The following is a 17,726-nucleotide window of genomic DNA, read 5'->3' on the forward strand; positions in this document are numbered from 1 at the left end:
TTTCTTAACTTTTCTGCTCATCCTTCTGGCACGGCTGCAGATTAAGATCAGGTCCTGAGTGCTGGTTAACCACAGGAATCCCTGCAGGAGGAAACCTGTGCTGAACATCATCATCATCGGTCACTTTAACCTCTCTTTCATAATCATGCAGTGATTCCCAGAGGTGACTTTCTTGCTTGTGAACTCCCTTTGGTTATCCATCCAAAAGTAATCAGTACTCTCAAGAAGCGTCTTTAAATATTTGGATTGGTTGATGAAACGGTCTATATTCTGCACACTATTTCCACCTTGCTTCTCCTGTGAACAGCTTATCCCAGACAGTTCCTGACAGTGTTTAAGCACCAACATAATGGTAAATGTAGCGTGAAGACTGTTCTCTTTTGCCAAGGATGCAGGAGTGTGTGTGTGTTTGCGTGTGTGTGTGTGTGTGTGGGAGAGCGAGAAAGAGCAAGAGAAATAAGGAAATGGAGCTGAAGTAAACAAATGCATTAAATTCACAAATTGTGTGCAAATATGAGTCACTCGCTGACATATGTTAGCTCCCGTTCTGCTTACTTCAGTTGTTTCTCAGAATTTTAGCACTGCATACATTAGCATGATGATCATATTCATCACATCGGTGTGCTCCAGTCAAATCAGCTTCTTATTAAAAATCTGATGCTTGATTCACCATGGAAACATTAAAATAGTCTGTAGGAGAATATATACATAGATTTGGAGCAGAACAGATTTTACAAACTTAAACGTGACATGTATTGTGTTGTACTGATTTTAAATTGAACATTTGCAGCTCTTTCATGAGCTGGAAACCAGGCCAGCCTTTTCTTTGGGAATATACTTCAAGTCAGGAAACAGTTAGTCTCATTTTGTCTACATCGCTTGTAATAATTTAAGTGGATTCCTCTTTTGCTAAACATGCACTAACTGCTGAGACATGTAACAGCATCAATCATGCTTTATAAGAATCATCAGGATTAGTCCTGTCCAGTGTCCTAACATCAGTCTTCAGTGAAAACCAGCCAGAGCTAAATATAGTTCACCCGTCCAGCTTTATATAGGTCAAGATTCCCATCTACAGTTCCGCTGTTGCACTTCGAGCTCGTAGTACTCCTGCTGCCGTGTATAATCTTGGCAGTGTTTTTATCCCTTATCTCTCGCCGCTTCCATCCTACAGGCAGTGTGGAGCTTTAAGGTATTCCGATAGAATCACTGTTCTAATGCCAAAACTCACAACAACAAAAAACCTGCAGAGTTTTCTCCGCTCTCTGCAGGATATTTTCAGTGTCTTACCATTTTAGCAAAAGGGAGGAAAGCTGCCAGCGGTGCTTGGATTCGTTTCTGTGGTTGTCAGGTGTTTTCCTTTGTGAGACTTTTCCCGAGGGGAAACCAGCTGACGACCACAGAAGTATCCATGCTTTGATTTGTTTTGTTTTTTCTGCAGTCATGGGATGCTAAATTAGGACCCTTGAAAGTATTTTTGTCTTTACCTTGGCATTACATTTGATATTTATTTACTTCAGAGTAAAAAGAAAGCCTTTGCTTTGGTCTGTTTGCATTCATTTTATCAGTCTAAGCAAATTTTCACCGGAAAATCGACAAGAGTTTAGCATACGATTCAGAATACGATGATACCAGCAAAAATGGTATCATGGAAAACACATTTCACATGGTGGCGATGAGTTTTTTTCCTAAATGTCACAGCTTAACGATACAGATGGGGGTATTTGTCCAAATTAATTACACCATGAACGTCCAGGGCTGCGCAGAACTTTTCCTTAATTTTTTCTACCAAAAGGAAAAAAACGTTCTTTTAATCTTTTAAAGTGCTCTTGATCAATAGTTATCTTGTTCAATGTAGTCTTTGTACCTGACCATCACAGCATAAAGTGCAGCATGTACTTTAAAAAAAAGTGGATAAATGGGGGACGAAAGAAGAGTTAGGTCTATAAAAAGGAGCTCAAGCTGAAAGACTAAAGAGTCCAACAAAGACCTGGCATGGACCCTGAAGGAAGCATCATCCTTCATTTCATCAACTGCTCTATGCAAAGTTTAAGGTTGTAACTCTTTAGGAATCATTTTGTTGAAGTTAAAATATTTTCTTTGCCTGTCATATCGTTTTAACTTTAGGATATTGGTAGATTATCTGAAGAAATTGGAACAAATTGAGTATTTTTGACAACAACCCTTAATATCCAAAGTAGAGCTAACCTTCATAAGCTGGAAGAAATGTTGTCAAGACCAACTGATTGGCCAGGTATCTCAGACAAAATTCTCTTGATCAACCATAACAAGTTGAACAATGGACCCACTTTTTTTGTGAAAATGCATCTAAGAAATATGTTTGATGGTTTTTTTGGTAAAACTCAAAGTTAAACACAGATTTTTTTCATCTGTTTTAGGGGTTTCTTAAATATTACGTCTAGCATGTTGCTGGACAGAGATTGCAGAGATTGGGTATTTTTTGTGTCAGTCATTCAGATGAAATCTGTTTAAGTTTGAAATTTTAATTTTAAACATCTCACTGATACTGAAAATAGCAAATTTTGAGACGTGAACTTCTACACTGAAGAGTGAACTTGAACGCTCTGATGTGTTTATGATCAATTTCAATTTGTAATTATTCTATTTTTGGTCAATCCATCCAAGAACCTGTTGCACTATTTTTTTTCTTGATGTTTGTTGCTTTAATTGTTAAATTAAACACGAGGTTGATGCTGATAAATTTGAAACTAGGACCAAAAACCATGTCTAAGAAAGAAGAACAAGGTTCTGGCTTCCTAAAAACAAAATGGAAAGAAATAAAGTTGAATCCAGATTTGCCCTCTCTTGTTTCGGTTAAGACATTTAGCTTAAGCACATTTGAGTTGAATAAGCCACATTCAGGAGTTCTTTCTCAATCATCTGCCAAATGCAGCATCACTTTGCTGCTTATCTACTGCTCTTTCAAATGAATAAACGCATCTGCCTTGTAGGGCTTGTCAGATTTGTTTGTTAAATTCATTCTTATGGAGATTACAGTGAAATGCGCCGGCTGTCATTACTCTTCCCGTCATGTTTTGACGACTGTGTGCAGTCAGAGTTCGCTGGGAAATTTCCATTCAGCTTGTGCGTTGTTGCACAGACGCAGCACATTTTGCTTTTGGAAAGAATTCAAGTACATATTTAGACAGAAGAATATTTTAAATTTGTTTCATTCACATCAGTAAAGAACATGTTTTAAAATCTGTAATTAAAGTGTAGGAAAAAACCTATATACTTCAATGGCTATTGGTGATGCATGAGTCATGTCAAACCTTAGAAAAGGGTTTTTCTTCATAATAAATCACTTTGCATCTTATGTTGCGTAATAGTTGCAAGTAAAGCTTTTAAAGGAAAATAACTGTTAAATGTAAGGCACTTCTCTGAAAGCTAATTATTTTTTAATTGTGCCAAATTCGTAGCAGACATTTTAAACACATTATTTTGTCACTCGAACAAAGCTGTCTGATTAAGTGTTGTCATAAAAAGAGATCCCGCGCCAATTAGATTCAAGAGGAAGATGGACTTAGAGGGAGAGAACAATCTGCAGATTTGTCTCCGTGCCAGCTCCGACAGATGGAAAGAGCAGCGGAAGGCTGGGAGGAGAGAACGGTCTTCGATTTTAACTAACGCTACCGTCAGGGCCCTTTAAAGTTTCTTCTGAGGCAAAACTGTATTTAAACGGACGGGCCATTGCTGCAGAGCACCCGTGTTTTCAGGATGTTTCTGTTCTGGTTTGTTTGGCAAACCTGCAGCATGGAGACCGAGCTAAATCAAACAATCTGAGCCCATTTCAAGGTGTTCTTTATATCAGCAGAGATAATATTTACAGGTTGTATTTGAGCAGGTGTTTAGTTATGTTTGTGCCTCTCAAAGGGAAGTTGGAAGTGAGCCATTTTGGAAAATTTGGCATCAATTTACTCAAAATGTGTTGTTTTTTTTTCCAATTGATCAGTTAGTTTTAGTGGTTAATTGAAAAAAAGCTATTGCATTGTAAACAATAACTTGTGGATGTGTGTGTAGAAGAGCCCCTCCAACATGACAAAACATAAATACATTTAAAAAATGAAACCTCTGTTTTCTGTATTTAGAGAAAAAAAGTCAGCTTCATGATGCAAGATGAAGGAACTTAAAAAGGGAGTATTACGAAAAACTTTAAATTTTTTACCTTTATGTCTTGCTATAATGTTTTTCCCTCATCCAAACTCTACCTGAAATGCTGCTTTGAATCTTTCATGCATGTTTGAGGAATCCTTGAATCTCACTTGGCAGCCATTTACCCAAAGCCCCGCCTATTTACCCCAAGCCCCGCCTATTTACCAAAGGTTCCGCCTATTTACCAAAGGTTCCGCCTATTTACCAAAAGCTCCGCCTATTTACCCAAAGCTCCGCCTATTTACCAAAGGTTCCGCCTATTTACCCAAAGCTCCGCCTATTTACCAAAGGTTCCGCCTATTTACCAAAAGCTCCGCCTATTTAACCAAAGCCCCGCCTATTTACCCAAAGCTCCGCCTTTGAGCTTCTGCTGCTAGTCTGGAGGAGCTGAGAGGCAGAAGCTCGACTGTAGCAATTAGCAAACACCTGGTGGAACTGGGAATCATACAAACTACTTTTCAGTCACAAGGGAGTGTCGGAAAGGGCAAGAACTTCTTAAAGAGACAGAGGGCAATTTTAAGGTGCAAAGTTATTTTAGCATTTTCATAACAGTTGAAGGTAATATAGATACTCCACTGTGCTTTAAAATGGCACTTTGTCCCTGGAAAATACATAAAAATCCCCCTTTAAACGGTAGAAAACACATTTTTTGTCATTATCTTTTCCCAATTGTAATCTTTAACTCATTTCAGTAATAACAGAAATAATAGAAATGACTCATATTTAATAACCTTTTTCATTATTTATTTAGTTTGCCTAAATAATGGTGCCTGATTCATTTAAAATCAAATGCACAATGAAATGTGATTAAAATGGGACTGAAGTAAAATTGATTTGGCTGGCTGCTCAAAGTCTGCACATTAACAAACATTCACAGCAATCAAATGTTTCCAACCAACCTTCTTCAAACAGATCAGCTGTAGATTGTAAGTGTTTTTTGTTCAGATGCTCATTAGCTAAGTTCATGCTAAAAATAGCAATGCTTTCCAGCTATGACCAGTTTTCCCTTCATATGTCCCCATGATAAAATGTCAGATAATATCCATTCTTAAACTGTACAGTTTAATGCTGTCACAGTGCCACTTATTGTCCAAAGAAGCTGTTTACAGTGACCTTAGTCTTTGGGATTAGTTGGTTTAATACCAATATAGAAAACATTGAGCTACAATTCTCACAGCACTCATGTTTCGTTAAAGGTAACATGACTGACGAGAACCTTCTTTCTTCTTCTTTCTCTCTGTCATTCCTGATTCCATGTCCATCTTGAAGACACGCCGCCTACGCAAAGTCAGGGCAAAAAGACAGAAAATGAAGAAAACTATAAAATTTTAAAAAATGAAGTTGAAAACTTGGACAACGTTTGAATACATGGTTGTATTTTTCAAGGTTTAGACAAAAGCTTAAGTTTTAATTTTTATGTTTTAGTTTTTATTTTTTTTGTTAATTACAATCTTGTTTTTCAAATTAACAAAACATTCGGCCCCAATTTTTATCTCCAAACCCCAAACCTGGTTCATATAACGATGAATCAGACGCTTCGTCTGCCGTGTTTGTTTTGAAACTTTTAGTCAGATGAATCAATGCATCAACCGTCGGTGACCATCACTGATGGCTCCAGTGACCGCACACACACACACACACGCACACACACACACACACACACACACACACACACACACACACACACACACACACACACACAGATAACTCCTGCAGATGAGGAGCTCTACTCACACAAAGCATTTGGGAGAAAAATAGCAGTAACGTTTGGTGACAACTTAAAGAAGTCCAAAATAAAATAAAATAAAATAAAAAATTAATGAATCTTGAATTGTTTGTGGCCAGTCTGAATGACGGATGGAGATTTCATGAGTGGATTGTGGCAGTGCAGTCTGAAGAGTAGAGGACCACCATCAGCCCTCTGCTCTGCCTCTGGAGGACTGTCGCTGAGTGCCATGCATGTTAATCTCCATTTCCTTGATTATGTGTGGGTACATACGATCAAAGTCAGGGTGACTTTCTCTCCTCGTCGTCTTCGTCTTCATTGGAGTGAGGAAGGATGAGGAAACGAGGAGAGCAGCGCTGGAGTAAACACCTAGACAGGTGTCTGGCGAGGGACAAAGATTAGATTTAGAAAGCAGCCAATGTTATTTTCTCTGCTGTGAGACTGCTGTAAGACATTAAGCACTAACTGAAGCTCTCCGTGTCCCACTGCAGAGACGCTTTTTCCCTGCAGCTGCCTCCTCAGGCTCCCAGTCCTCCTCATCCTCCTCCTCCGTTCGCTTCCTTCCCTCTCTCCTCTTTTCTCCTGTGTGTGTTTAAAAACTTCTTCCTTGTACCTCATCAAGATGGATTAGCTTTGAAAGGATCCCTTCTGTTTCCATCACCGTCCCTACGTTTTTTTCCCTCCTCGGGCAGTCGTGTGTCATCCCTCTTACCTCCCCTCAGACCGCTGGCTGGCACACAGCAGCCAGCGTTTTCTCCAGCTGAAGTGGAACCGAGCACATTAAGGATGGGTCTTTTAAAGTGATCAGACTTGCTGCCGTCATGTGGAGGGGCCATTTTTCTTCATTTTAAACCCTCTGTCTGCTTGCCAATACTATAGATTTTCTATCATCTCCTTAATCACAAGCTCTGCAATTGGAAAAGTGATTGTCCATGCTGCTGTACAGTATCTGAAAAGCTCCAGTCATCTCTGTTGGTCACCATTTGAACAGTAAAGTAAGACGTTCTCTCCCTCGGCTCCCTGTAAACTTCTTGCCGTTTTTACAGCAAGCAGACCTTTCTGCACAATCTGTCAGGTAAAGAAATCCCAGGGCAAAGCATCTGTGTTTGCTGCTGCATGTTAATTCAACAAGCTTCATAATTGTGCAACCTGTTCAAAGCTGAACGTGAGCCAGAATGTTACTTCATCCACGTCTGATCATTGTGAAGCAGTTACAGATGGAAGATCTTTTTCATTCGAAGCTCAATGCTCGTGTTTTTCAGGTCGTCGGATGGTGTGTGCCCAGCAGGAACAGTGGTAGTGAGTCGACTGAAGATGGGGGAGATGGAGGAGGCTGACCACATCGCCACCGACTCGTCCTCACAGAAGGTACGGCACATTCTAAACGCCACATGTGGACAAAACCTTAAAGGAATCACACTGAAAATAATATTTTTAGTGCCCTGTTCCATAGAGAAAAGTACTTTTTTTACTACATCACCACGTCAGTATCCCAGTATTTACCACAACCTCCTCCCAGTAACTAAAATCCACCAATCCTTTAGACCGCCTTCTAAAAATTCTTATAATTAATGTATAATAATGGTTTAAACACCAAATATATATTAATATGCACTAACGCACATGACGAAAACTATATTCGCACTACTGCAGAAGCTGGTATCTACAGTTGTCCTCACAGCCAATCAGGGGGAAGCAAAATAAATGGCACTCCTGGATTGACTGCAGCCAAATGTGTGTCAAGATTTTCTTTCAGATTATTTTAGATGTGCTCTACAACAAAAAACACATAAAACTTTCTGTGAATAACTTGCTCCACAAATCTGTAGAACAGGGATTTAAACCTCAAACAATCCGTACGAAAATAAATGTAACCAGAACATTTTGTCTTCATTTCACTTTTTCCAGGTAACAGGCACGTCAAGAAACCTGTAATTAGTGATTATAGGTTCACTAATTACTTATAGGTTCTCTAATGGACTTGGTTTTATCATGACATTTTGTGGTACTGCAGTGATAATAATAAAAATTAAGATAATAACTACTTTTTACTCAATTTTTAGGAAACTATAAGGCTGTGACACATCAATTATAACCCCACAAACACAAACACTGCTCCTGACAAACATCCCCATTTGTAATACACATCTGTAGAAAGTATATTACTACACTTAACTGTATTTAATTATTTTTTCAAATTCATTGATATTTATTGATTCTAACAATCCCAACAATATCATTTTGGGGGATTTTTAAACATCAATAATTGAAATTGATAATGACAACAATAAAATATAAATGACACGATTAGTCCCCACCCTTGTTCATGGCTTTTTGTGTCATTAATGTATAAATATGACAACGCAGAGGCCAGTTTCCCATGCAGACTTCAAAACGATCCATCCATCTCACTGGAGCATGTGTGTGTGTGTGTTACTTTCTGAAAGTAAGAAAACGGGGGCAAGAAAATCACAACTCGCTTAAACTTGTCCATATTTGCAGTGAGAGCAATAAATAAAAAAGTTTTAAAAAACTGGAACAGTGACAAATAAGGCTGGATGAAAACCCAATTTTATCTTGCCACTTGCACAGTGAGGAGGATGGTAAGGGAGATTTAAAAAATAGCTCTCCAAATCTAATTGTCAGACGACTGCAGCACAGAGTGGCATTTTGAGGTTGCCACGTCTCAATAACAACCATCAGACTCTAGATGCAAGAAAAAGACCTTTATCTTTATCTAACATGACAAATGTAAATGGAGACTCTGCGAAACTCCAGCGGGGATTTAACTGGAAATATTTGTTCTGGTTTGTTGAGACTAAGATTTAGATTTTTCAACAAACACAGAATGAAAGGTGGAGGATCCATGATGCTGTTTTCCTTCCTAATGACGTGGAAACCTTGTTAAAGTAATTAGCATGAGGAAAAGTCGACACATTTTAAATGGAAATATGGTAAAAATATATCACTGAGTAATTGTTCCAAATCAACACAGAAATGGTTCACCAAACACAAAATCAATTGTCTTCCATGTTATTTCAGCCTCCATTATTAAATCCATAATTAACATGTGAGTTGGGCTAAAGAGGACAGAGCAACATCACTTTCTCAAATTAAAGGTTAGATTATTAACAATTTTATTTTTGAGATTATGCTGCTACTGTAAAAGCTGAACGTAGTTTCAGACTTTTTCACCCTACTTTATGAGAGAACCATAAAATGTGAAGTATGTTATTTGGCAAAGTACGAGTGTCTGCATATCAGATCCCTTCTGCTTATCCTGGGATTAGACCAGCTCTGCTCATACTCTCCAGTGAGATTAAATACATTTAAGTGAACCCTAATGAGGATTTACCCGGCGTGCGGACGTTTATCGTCGGCGTTAGCATGTTCGTGCTGATGGAGAAACGATCTGAAATCTTTCCAACCACTTTTATTTTATCTGTGTTTCCACTTCTTTGTTTATTTGCTCATAAACATTTCCCGGATGGTAGTTTTGCTGCAGCCACCGCCCTCGTTATCCGCTCTAATCCTGTTCGCTGCTCAGCGTTTAACTCAATCAGGGAGGAGAACGGGAAGAGAGAGCGTCCTCAAAGTTTGACTTTAAGTTCATGCAAATGGGATGCCATCAGAGCCGAAGTGAAGTGATATGTTCCCTCATTTCACTCAGTTTCATTCTTCACATTAATATCAAGCGCATGTGTGCTTTAGAGCCAACAGGCTTTAAATATTAGAGAAGCAGCTTTCATGATGTGTCTGATGTACTTTCATTACAATGTTGCAACATAGACTTGTAGTTCATGCCTGCTGTCAGGGAGCTGTCTCACTTTGCGTGTGTGTTTGTGTGTGTGTGTGAATCACTGTCTTATATAATTGACCAAGGGCTTCTGCACGGTTGACTGGCTTTAGCTTTGCCCAGCCCTGTTGCTGGTGCAGGGAGGGTCCCTGCCAGGCTCTGGAGTGTCACCGACAATCTGCCCATGTCTTCTTGATGAATGTGTTGGCATGTGTGAGACTGTATGAGTGTGTGTTGTCAGAGCAGATTTCCGCCTGTGCATGCTGTTTCCGTTGTAGAGAATGTGCAGAGGAACAAGGGAAGGGAAATGACATCAGGAAGGTTTGCTTCAGATGGAGTTTCTGCACAAACTTTGTGCATTTTTGGGGGGTGGGGGGTCTGGGATTGGGGGCTCCGGTTTGATTTGTTCGAGTGGCTGCTGCTTCTCATGAATATCCCACTAACCCTGTGAAAACACTCACCCAAAACAAGAAAGAGAATTGAGTCACCTTTGATCTGATCTCCTCTCATATTTTAGCCATCAAAGAAGCGTCGACCTCACACTGACCGCTGCCCACAATTACGATAAAACACCTTCGGCAGCTGCGTTCCTGGGCTTTTTGTTAATGCTTTTCTCTGTCTGCGGCCCTTGTCGTTGGGATTTTCAAATGTCATACGTCACCTCTGCTTGTTCTGATCAATGGGCCGGGTTTCATTTGGACCCTGTGTCTGTGTGCGTGTGAAAGCATAGGCGTTGATTGGTGTTGTCCTCGCTCTAGATCCCTTCCCTAACTCGAAGAGTTTGTTCCATGCAGCCATTAAAAGCTTTTTTCTGGGGACAGATTTGTCTGTCTTGCTGCGTGTAATGGTTCCTCAGACCAGGCAGAGCTGACATGCAACGAGCGAGAGCGATTGTTAGCTGTCAGCCCCGCTTTGATCAGGAAAACCCAGACTTAATGCTTCAAGGGGCAGACTAAAAGGCCCAGCAGAGGCATGAATTTAACATTTGTATTTGGAGATGCAGAGTGTGGCGTAAGAGGGAAGTTTTAGTGGTTTTATTGTAATTTTTTTCTTTTCTACATTTTTTTTAGCTGTGTTGAGCCTGAAGTTCTCAGTAGTTTTTTTTCATTTTCATGATTAAGATGAAAAAATATGCTGAAAAGTTTGAAAGGAAAATGGGGAGAACAGGAAAATCGAAGAATGCAGCTGAGAGTTCAACAAATTGATGAAAAGCAAAATCTCCATCTCCAGTTTGAACCACTACTTCTGACAAAGACTAACACTCACATTTTGGCAGCATTTATATTCAGTTTGAAGTTTCTGCTCCAATTCTGACCAGCATCATTATTCCGATGTCAGTCAGCCTTCATTTCTACAAGCTACTGTAAAAACAAGCTGCTTTGTTCTTCTGGAAGTGACACTTATGAGTTATTTGGTTGTCAAAAGTTTATTTTAAGGATAATATCAGTCACACTTCTGAAACTCTGAGTCTATATCACGTTAGCTTTTTTTAACACGTTTGTTTGGCCCCATAAACACACATTTCATATTCATTTTCCTACGGGAAACAAAATATAATCCTGTTTTGTTTGTTTTCCACTGAGGATCCTGTAGGTGATCTTTGCAGAAAAATGGCTTCCAACATCCTTGTTCTGTGTTTCCAGTATGTTGAGACAGATGTGAAAACTGTTTGGATTGGTTCCAATTATTTCTGTGTCCACCTTGACTCTGATGAACTGATTCACTGAGAAGTGAATCAGTTCATTTGTGGAATGAAAGCTGTTAATTAATCAGTGAGCTTTTGAATGGAGTTCTGACCACAGATAGATGGACGGACAAAAACTGGCACCAGGATGTTTCTTGGACAAAGATCAAAATGACATTGTGCTAATGAACGAAATGCACAAAAAGACTCTAGAGTGAAAAAAAATCTTAGTTTGTAACTGATCAGTAAATAAAATAACAGCTAAATTAGATTTTAGAGCTTGCAGCATTGGCGCTGTTCAGAATCCTTCAAGAAAATCAATTCATGCCAATGATCTAAATATTTGCAAAAGGTCAATTTCATGTTTTCATGTGCGTTGCTGTGCCAAAACAGAGTGAGGAGTGTTTTAATGCCAGACTGCTGAGTCATGTTTAATCCAGTCTTTGCTCCACAACAACAGCCGTCGACAGAAGGAAACTCCTCTCTCCCTTCGCGGCCTCGCCAAGTTAACATTTCTAACTTGGCATCAGTTTGTAAACCAGCGGCGACCGGCTTTGCTCAGTAACCATGCAGGTTCCCTGCTTCATCTCTGCGGTGAGCTGGCTCCTCCAGCTCACCACATGTTGGTTGTGGGTCCTGAGAATAAAGAACAGAGCTATCGTCTTCCTGGCTAGCAGGACACAAAGGTTTACCCCCACAGGTTGCATCCAGAAGGAGCGCTCTGATCTGGGCTCCTACTGGAGCAACACGAACAGGAAGGCATGAAAAACTAAAATAACCCTGGCTCTGGCCGCCATAAGCCATGATTCACACAGGCACTATTAGCTGATGGTGAGGAATGAAGTGACAGTTTCAATAGACTATCAGAAGACGAAAATGAAAGTTCAGGCTCCTCTTTATTCTGGTGGATGTTCAACAGCAACACAGACAGCAGAACATGGCTGTGGTGTTTCTTCTTCTCTCAGAAAACCGGTGGATTGATCTGGAAAGAGCTGCAAACAAGAGATGTTCTCCCAAACCCAGAGATTGAGAGCGCAAGTTGTCTGTAAGGCAAAATGTGATGTAAACCTGAATCGATATGTTCTTTAAGCATTATTTAGTAGGTTACATCCAGTTTATTGAACTAATTTTATATTTTTCCTCTTATAGATTGGTTTATTTTATATATCATATTTTACATTAAATGTGGGAAAAGTTAGCAAAGTATTTATTTTAACTTTATCCAACTTTTTATTTTACACAAACCTGGCATTGAGCAGGCGGTAGACGTTTGAGTGTCACTTTATTTAATGTCGCCCCCCCCGTTCTAAATCAGTGCCTGAAATGTGAGCAGGAGCTGTTACTGTGATATTCGCTTTTCTCTACTTTCAGACTTAATTTATTTAAATAGTTTTCAGTTCCAGTCTTACTGGATTCACCGAGAACAAAAATCAACTCACAAGTTTCACAAAGAGTGAAAAGAGAGGCATCTGCAAATTCATCAGCATTCATAAATCAGAAGGGTTAGAAATTCAAAGCAATACACAGGAGGTTTTTATGAAATATTTTCAGAAATTTAGAAGTTCCTTTTCTGGCAGCTTCATGGAATAACACTGAACATAATGAGTTTGTTGCTTAGTAACACTATTAATGATGATTTCAAACTGAAGTTGAACATTTTTGTTTTGTGTGATTGGAGTTAGTATTTCTACGCAGCAGGTTGTGCACAAATTGACATACAGAAGATACAATATTTGTAATAACTTAATATTTGCTCTTTGAGAGAGAAATATTCATTTGGAAAATCAATAACAGCTCATTTAGGATTGAAGGGGGCAGATTTCAGATGTGCTCCCATTTCAGAGAAGTCAGAGTGAATGTTTCCCTCCAGACTTTTCCTTTTATGAGCTTAATAACTGCAGTATAGGTGCAACATCATTTGTTGAGTGTCGGTACGTCATCAGCTGTTTACCGTGTCGTGTTTTATGATGCGTGTCTTTAAATGCTAATGTTCCCTTTTTCCTTGATTTGTGTTTGTTTTAGTGAAATTCGATGTAAGTTGATTAAATTGCTCCAAAGCAAACACTACAAAACAGAAAGAATCAAATCAGATTCATGTGCTACAACGGCCTAGTCAAAGTCCAAATTTAAAATCAGCTCAGGATGTTCAGTCTGACTAAGTCTGAGGTGCTTTGCAAAGAAGAATGGACAGAAGTTTGATCCTCTAAATGTGGAGGTCGGTAGAGAAATAGTCAGAAAGGTTTGAGTTTCAGAAAAGATGGATTCCAAAATATATTAAAATAAATTAATTCAGGGGGTTAAAGAGAAATGCCCACCACACTTCTCAATGTTTTCTTTTGTAAGAATATTATCAACGCCATGTATCTGTTTCCGTCCACTTCATAATCATCTACAGACGCTGAAAGGGGTATGAATACTTTTCAGACTTGGTCATATTTCTCCTGACTTATTGCTTTTGATGAACTTAAATTCCTAGTAACTGTGAGGTTAAGTGTTCCCGTCATGGTAATAACCAAAACCTGCCTGTGTTTATAAGACGAAGAAACGCTTTGATGTACATTTGTGTTTCTTTCATCCTCAGTGTCCGTTGGTGTGTGAGCCTGCGGACCAGCCCTGCATCGACAGAGAAGATTACGCTCTAACTGGGCCAGGTACGTTTTCCTACCATCATCACCTGTAACCCAACTATTCCTCTCTGTTTTACAGGGCTAGAATGTCTTTTTTCCTCCTACTTCCATAAAATTTCACAAAGTCTTCTCCGTAATTATGGATCTCAACTCGAAGCCGTTTAAGCTTACCTGGAAGAAAAGGTTAAACTGCTGTAATTCGTCTCTACTTTATTCTGATCCATTTAATCTTTACAGTAGTTAAAATCCCAAAGCATCTTTGGTAAAATTCCCTTGATGTTCTCCATCTAATAACCACAAAATTGATCCTTTGAACAAACTTTGAATGAAGACGATTTGAAGCGTCTTCAGTTTGAACAGAAACGTTAGATTTCCCTGTTTTGATCTAATAAGTCTTGGCTCCTGCATGCAGTCAGCAAATGAACCCCTTGGCTCCCCCTGAACGATGAAACGACAGGAATCCAGCTGTGTGGGAATAATTCTCCTGCTACACAGAAAGTTGGATCCGACTCTGATGAAAACAAGAAGTGTGGAGAGAAAATTAAAGACAATGTCGCAAGAAAAGGAGAGAACCTGAAAAGGTTTCAGATCCTGCTGTGCTAAAACGTCACAGTTGTTGTTTAAAGAAGACTTCACGGGAAATATTTTCCTTCCAGCACCCATTCTCTCTCTTTTATGCAGATTCGTATCACTTCTCTGTGCTCCCCAGCAGCCCGGCTCCTGTTGTAATGGTGTCGTTGTCACTTATATTTTCTGCTGTGAATAACTAGTGAATGGCAGCAATTTTTGCAGGTGCACATCTGCAGCCTGTCAGAAACAATGCCTTCCCTGCAGATGCCACCAGACTCCGTAATGCAATTTTCTCTTCCACTTTTATTAGCTTTTGAAATGAGCATGCAGAGAGCAGAGAGGAAACAGGCCTCTGCGCGGCGCAGCGCAGGGAGTCATTTTCTTAAGAGGTGTCTGGAAGGGAAACGGAGGCGTCTGATTGGTGCTCAGATTAGTGGGGTGTGGGTGGAGGGGGGTCTGGGTTCAGAGGTTAATCCGCTTCTCTGAAGATAGTGGAAGTCAGCAGCTATCACTCCTCTGGTTTAAAGTTTTCTTTGCTTTCTCTCCCTTCCCCTTCCTCACCCTGTGCTTTTTGTCATCCTATTCACTTTCCATAATCCTCATGCCCACAATAAATCTCATTTAAATACAATTATGAGCTTTTTCAAGGGTCAATTCGGGGCTAGACTTAACTATAATCCTCATTAATTTCATCTTCTGCAGCACAGGAAAAAATAATAAGCCTTTCACTGGTCGATTTACCCAGCAATTATTGTTTTGTAGAGCATTTTTATGCCTTTTTATTTCACACATATTAAGATATTTTCTGGTACTCATGAATGAAAATCAAAACAGTCTTTTTGATTCAGACAGAGTCCTAAAAATACAAATAATAATAAAACTGCTTGAGTTCATTAGTAGTTGTATAAAAATCAGTTGTGTTTTTGGTGTTCAGCAGATGTTAAGTTATGTAAAGAGTGCTAATTCACACATAAATATACATTCAGACCTTTTGTCAGGTTTTTGGGTTGTTTTCGGTTTTCTTCTTTGTAGTTTTTTCTCATTCTTATTTTTTTTTTACTTGTTTTGATCAGTCTTTCCTTAGCTCTTTATTTATGTCTCGGTTTTTACTGCTTTAGCTCATTTTTTTTGTTAAATTATTCTTTGTTTCTGTTAGATTTGTGTTTTTCCAGCTCCTGAGTTTTTGTGTTTTCTCCTCCTCTGCTCCTCCGTGCATCATGGTTCACTTCATGAGGAAGTACATTTAAATACATGAGCGTATTTATAATACCCTGCATTAAATTCAAACTGGGCCAGTCCAAAAAAACTAATATTATATTTAGTTAGTGAAATTAAAAGAGCATTTTAAGCCTAAATCTGCCACCTAAGTAGTTGTAAATAGAGTTAGTGAAAAAACAACATTATGAATAACAAGGAACCAGCAGATCAGCGTGAAAGAAAGTAAAAAAAAATATCTTAAGGGAGTAGAAACTGTTCATCAACCACAAACAAAATGAATCAGGAACTTCTACAAACCTGCTAAAACACCTAAACAGACACACAAGAGAGGAACAGAGGGTCATGATAACAATTCTCCACAAATATGAATTTTATGGAAGATCTTAATCAATCAGGGAAAGTTTAGTAACACTTCAAAGTTGATTCTCTCCATGCAATGCGACTGATTTTGAATTGAATTTGGGAAATTGCAATGAAAAGGACAAACAGTTGAATACGTCTATACTGTTATGCCTGGATATCTAAAAATATATAGGTTTCTGCCAACATCTGAAAAGATCAAGGCCTGTTAGCACTTCATCAAAGCAGTGAACATAATCATCTAACATAAGAGAGATTGATGTAAAGATGACAGAAATCCATCTTTGGAAGTGGACCAGCTCATAAGAACTTTATCCTTGGCTTTCTTTGGAGAATTTCTTTAACTTGAGGCTCTTCTTAAAGATGTGTCCTCCGGGTTGAAAACGTATCTGAGTTTCACAGAACTTTATAAAAACTCTTTGTTGTCCTTTCATGCCTGAATCAACAATAGCAGTCAGTGATTTATAACACTGCAGTAAGGAATAAAACTCTTTGTTTCCTTGTTTATGCTTTGCATTTTCCATAAAATACACTACATTATATCCCTGTCTGTATCAGAAACCATAGTCACACACACATACACGCATTCTGTCTGTGTCACTAGCAAAGTTTCACTTCTCACCCACATCTTCCCAGTTCTGCTGCACTTTGTAAACTTTAGAGCAGGTTTTCCCTGATTATGAGAGAGAAACAAGCTTCTCTATCTTCAGAAACACTCCCAGAACGAGCGGCTGGCTTCCTAAAAACAGGATCAAAGTTGCTTATAATTGGTTGACCTGACATAAAATTGTTTGTATTTTAAAGCAACAGTTTGTGTCACCAGCTGCTGTGAAATCTGCCAAGTCTAATTAAAGTGTGAGCAGGTTTTCATAACACCAACATTCTCCAGACAGTCTAGTTTTTTGTGTCCTCCTAACCTTCTGATAAAAGTCTGACTTTTAATTGGATTCATGTGTTGGGCTCATGTAGCGGCTAAAATATTCACACCCCCTGAACTTTTTCACCTTCTGTCACGGTACAACCACAAACGTCTGCGGACTTTACTGGGATTTCATGCGACAGACCAGCACAAAGTAGTGCATAATTGTGATGTGAAATGAAAAGTTATATACGTTTGGACATTAAGTGCATATTAGAATGCTAAAAAGGAAAACTCTTGGCAGGTAAACAACTAAACTCAGAGAAAATCTGATAGAGGAAAATGAACATTACAAACCAGTAATTCTTAACACCCAGTCGGTTTTTTGCAATAAGTTAATGGTCTGTGGGGTCTCGAAAATGAGCCGTTTCAAAAACCTCTGAAATGCAATGTCAGCAAGCACTGTCCATCACCTAGCAACCTCAGCAAGGCCCAGCCTGTTACCTAGCAACCCAAGATAAGTTCCAGCACGTTGGCTTGCTGCATGCGCCGTACAATGGCTGCTGAAAAAGACGAGTGTTTTGTTGTCGACTTACCATCCAGAAACCACTTGCTGAGTTCTTGCTGGTTGTGCAGGAGGCTCCACTTTTGCTTTTAAAATATGTATGGTTGTATAATTGTGCATCTGTTTGCAGCCATTTTCATGTGTGTGT

At 39.1% G+C, this 17,726-nt stretch overlaps 1 protein-coding gene across 4 annotated transcripts in view; it reads left to right on the forward strand.

The window, feature by feature from the left end:
• inpp4b (inositol polyphosphate-4-phosphatase type II B) overlaps nucleotides 1–17,726 on the forward strand; it is a 196,599-nt gene that overhangs the window by 100,823 nt on the left and 78,050 nt on the right. For all 4 annotated transcript variants that reach the window (XM_008419948.3, XM_017306762.2, XM_017306767.2 and 1 more), the window contains 2 exons: nucleotides 7,162–7,267; nucleotides 13,961–14,030. In XM_008419948.3, coding sequence (XP_008418170.2) covers nucleotides 7,162–7,267; nucleotides 13,961–14,030 — 176 coding nt within the window. The remainder of the gene's footprint in view (nucleotides 1–7,161; nucleotides 7,268–13,960; nucleotides 14,031–17,726) is intronic.

This window comes from Poecilia reticulata, chromosome 1 (genome assembly GCF_904066995.2).
Source record: "Poecilia reticulata chromosome 1, P_reticulata-male-v2, whole genome shotgun sequence".
NCBI classification, from domain to species: Eukaryota; Metazoa; Chordata; class Actinopteri; order Cyprinodontiformes; family Poeciliidae; genus Poecilia; species Poecilia reticulata.